General features: G+C 37.3%; 1 protein-coding gene across 1 annotated transcript in view; it reads right to left on the reverse strand.

The window, feature by feature from the left end:
- Positions 1-3,673, reverse strand: part of LOAG_17343 (Rab3 GTPase-activating protein catalytic subunit) — a 7,456-nt gene extending 3,783 nt beyond the window's left edge. The window contains exons 1-12 of the mRNA XM_020450001.1: positions 3,482-3,673; positions 3,196-3,423; positions 2,966-3,087; positions 2,605-2,770; positions 2,421-2,483; positions 2,212-2,336; positions 1,981-2,123; positions 1,437-1,621; positions 1,112-1,339; positions 628-803; positions 358-497; positions 101-264 (exon numbers count right to left, since the gene is read on the reverse strand). Coding sequence (XP_020306397.1) covers positions 101-264; positions 358-497; positions 628-803; positions 1,112-1,339; positions 1,437-1,621; positions 1,981-2,123; positions 2,212-2,336; positions 2,421-2,483; positions 2,605-2,770; positions 2,966-3,087; positions 3,196-3,423; positions 3,482-3,652 — 1,911 coding nt within the window. The 5' untranslated portion in view covers positions 3,653-3,673. The remainder of the gene's footprint in view (positions 1-100; positions 265-357; positions 498-627; positions 804-1,111; positions 1,340-1,436; positions 1,622-1,980; positions 2,124-2,211; positions 2,337-2,420; positions 2,484-2,604; positions 2,771-2,965; positions 3,088-3,195; positions 3,424-3,481) is intronic.
- Positions 3,674-3,999: the final 326 nt, after the last annotated feature.

The following is a 3,999-nucleotide window of genomic DNA, read 5'->3' on the forward strand; positions in this document are numbered from 1 at the left end:
CCTCTCAAGCATATCTTCGGTTATTGGAACACGACTCTGAAAAACACTCGTATACAGGAAGAAAAAGAGATATGATGGATAAAAGCCAAGTAAAACAAACCTGTGTAACAGGTTCATACATAAGCCTATCGGGAAAGTGAAAGAGTCGCAAAGTGCTAAAAGTTTTCAAGCGCCCTTCTGCTCCTGAAGAGTCTGGTTTTTGTCTTGATATTCCTTCACCACTTTCTTCTAACGATTCTGGTGCGTCAAAAAATTCATCCCCTTCTGCAAAAATAAATTTAGTCTAATCTTAAACCTTCCACAAAGCCGTTCGAAAGACTTCGCCCATAAGTTGGATCAAGAAATCAACGTATATACCTGACTTATACAGTTGCCAGTTCTGCATAAAAAGGTTTTTCGATTCACGCCGTTTTTTAGCTTCAATTGCACATTGTAAAAGCTGTAGATTCTGGTGAAGTTTACAGGTAGATAAATTGGGAGCTAGAGACTCATCCAATCTACAAAAGCTTATTGTCCAAAAGAAGTAGAAAAAAAGTTTGTGGCAATGGAGTACGAATATTACAAGTGTGTACTATTTGCATCATAAACATAACTGCTCTGATATTTAATAAATTTAATAATACATACCCAGGGACGTATAAATTTTTTTCATAATATTCCTGCAGTTCGTACGTAATAGCTGACCATAAATGAGAAAATCCGGCTAATGAATGGTTCGGAGCACACAACATTTGGGCAAGCGCAACAGAGATGCGACAAGTTAAGCTGGATTCAGGAGCCGATTTACATGCGGATAATATATTCTTCAAGAACTCATAAAATTAAAATGAGCATGCTGTTAATTACACAACATAATGGAAATGCAAGAAATTAGCATCCTAGAGTTTGAATAAGTCCGACCAACATAAACTTAAGTAACAGTGATGGATATCAAAGTTCAAACTGGTTCGATGAAGAACACGCCCATTACCATCGTCACAACTTCAATAACGTCTTATAATAAAAATTTCATATGAACAAGCAATGATAGTGTGAAATTCACTTGCACTTTGGACATTTTGGCAATAACATCGCAAGACTTTATTGTAAGTACACTAACTGAATAACTTACGCTAAGTTTTTGGTAAATGTCCATTGTGTTACTATCCTCCTTTATGCTTTCGGTATGATAAGCTTTCGAGCACTGTACATTTTTAACAGCACTACCTGGGCCAGGACTCGATGCTCCTCCCGAGCACACCGATTCAACATCTACAGTGCATGAAGTGTTACAGCCTGGCAAAACATGTTCGCACTTCGTCTTTTCAAACACTTTATCAACCCAATGCCGAATAATATCCTATAAGATGCTTCAAATTTCAACAGATGGGAATGCTTCAATCTATAAGTAATTCAGAAAGGAGGAAAAAACAGTAATAAGGAAGACATAAACGTACAGGTTCTAAATCATTTCTACTTGTTACGCGGTTTGTGCTCCTGATTGAGATGTTTTCTGGCACGGTTGGAGATAACAGTGAAGACAGTGCCCGACTTGCATCCTGCTTTGAATGCTCCCGTTTCCGAACCAAACTTGAGCCTTCTTGAGATTCAGCAGCTTCTAACAATTTTCTCAAGCAGGAACCTTAAGCAATAATAATTTAAACCTGCCTTCCTCTTGAGCTAGCAATTCATCGATAAACTTTATTACTGGATGATCACCCTTAATTCCTACATTTACATTGTCTTTGAAAAACAAAACCGATCAAAAAATGAAAGTTAAAAAAAGCCATGCCAGAAATGGAGTATTCCTCAAAATATAATAACATTTAAAGGATATCGCATCTGAAGAATTTCAAAAACCTCAAAGCCTGTTTATGTATTCAGTAAAAAAAAAGTGGAAAGGATGAGTTGAACATGAGAGATTTTGAGACAGTGATTTCTGGGAAAACACATATAACAGGAACTGATGGAACTTTATAAAATCTAAAAACTACAACTTACTCATTAGATATGATGCATTTTTCTGTATTGAAACCCATGCACTCCAAGCTAAGGCTCTCTGAGGGTCTAAATTGGACAGGTTCTGTTCTTCCACAGCAACCCCTCTTTCAATGTTCGACCAGATTGCAGATAAACCAAATTCCCTGAAATAATAAGTGGAAACTTTGATATATACTGACAAGTAGCTTTAAACCATATTTGGAAATATGAGATTTAAAGTTAGATACTTACTCAATTGCGTCTGTAGCAGCACCAAACGGAAGATGAGAAATATCAATAATGCCTTCGTTTTTTGCTGGTACCAATTCTTCCTCTATCACCATATTTTTTTGAGGCAATGCATAACAGGGTTTATCCTTAATATAGATCAAATAATTTGAATTTGCTAGTATTTGAAAAATAAGTATTCCAACTAAATTGTGCAGTAATTTGAGACAGACCTGGAGGATATAATCGAACTGCATAGATATCCGTAGATTGCCCTCATCCATTAAGGAAGACTGCTGAACAGCAAATTAATTACCTATGCACAAGAAGTATTGTATGTATAGAATATGTAAGGTCTGCTTCATTTTTTATTAAAAACTAAACTTGACCGAATAAGGAATAAACAGTAAAATATACCAAAGTTTCCCTAAAGATGTCTAAACATCCTGATAAATGACATCGTAACGGGTGGCCTCGACGCTGGTGAACAGACTCGAAATTAGTGCGCATGGAGTTATTTTGACAAATACCAAAATAGAGCTGTCGTTCTCTTTCACCATACTGTACAAATATTGGTAAAGCACTGAAAGATGCTTCAACGTTTTAAACAACGTAGTTTCTAGAAGTCAGCAAACTAAACCAATTCATTGGTTATGATGCAACATACAATAAAGGAAAACACCAAAAACATAATAAGCGATACAATCCAGAGCTAGAGAGATTTGGTAATGACCCTCAAGCAAAAATAACTCCCAACTAAGTGATATCAAAACCATACCATCCAGCTTTTCCAGTAGATTCTGTAATAGATGATAATAGTCCTCGTAGCTGGTCTTCATTCGACACCTTGTCTAAATGCCAGTCAGACGGTGTCAATAAAATGAATTCGAGGACTCCAAACTGTAATAACTACAAACCTATATCAGCAATACATATGAAGAAGGCAAAACAATTATTTCAAGTGTCTTCGCCCTAAATCACACATTCTGAATGAATTTTTTTACCCACTTGATTGCAAATAATGGATCCTGGACAGAAGTCCGTCTCAGACGACCAAAACAGTCGCGCAGCGTTGCTTAGAAAAGAATCCGAAGCATCCGCATTAAGCACATCTAATTTCGTTGTTTGTTCGCTTCTTTGGAGATTTTTTGGCCAGTAATGGGTGACAAACAAATGATTGTTTCCGTATGTAACCTTATCATACTTCGAATCCCACTGGCATTCCGCTAATGCTACCTGAAACATGCATTCACTGCACAGAATTCTACTGAGAATTTAATTAAAAATTCCGTACCTTTGTAAAGGTATAGTTGTTCCCGTTGTCGCCAATAAGCTCCCATTTACGTAGTAACTGTTCCAATTCAGCACACAAACCTTCGTTGATTGTAACAATAGTGAAATCTTCGATTTCAAAAATGTCGTCATCGTAACCCTTTTCACCGGAGGACATTGATGCTAAAGCCATATCAGACTGTTATCCTGCAACAGTGCTGGATATCTTATATTCGTCCTCTTATCTCTTCAGTTTATCGCTTCACACTGCCTTACATTACACACAGCTTAAATCAACCTTCCTCCTCTTATTTAATTCCAGTTCCACTTTCAGGTGAAGTTCTTCTTCCTTTAACCGGGTACAGTGACGTGTGCCACGACCCCCAATGAACCCAATTGTGATAGATGTGCAACGACGTCCGCTACTCTTTGCGTGTAACTTACTCGTTAGCGATTGGTATTTAACGCAGCCGACAATATGCTTTTCCTAGCTCTACGTGAAAGGGAAGAGTATGGAGAGTGGAGTAAAGAAGGCTGGAG

This window comes from Loa loa (assembly GCF_000183805.2).
Source record: "Loa loa unplaced genomic scaffold supercont3.63, whole genome shotgun sequence".
NCBI classification, from domain to species: Eukaryota; Metazoa; Nematoda; class Chromadorea; order Rhabditida; family Onchocercidae; genus Loa; species Loa loa.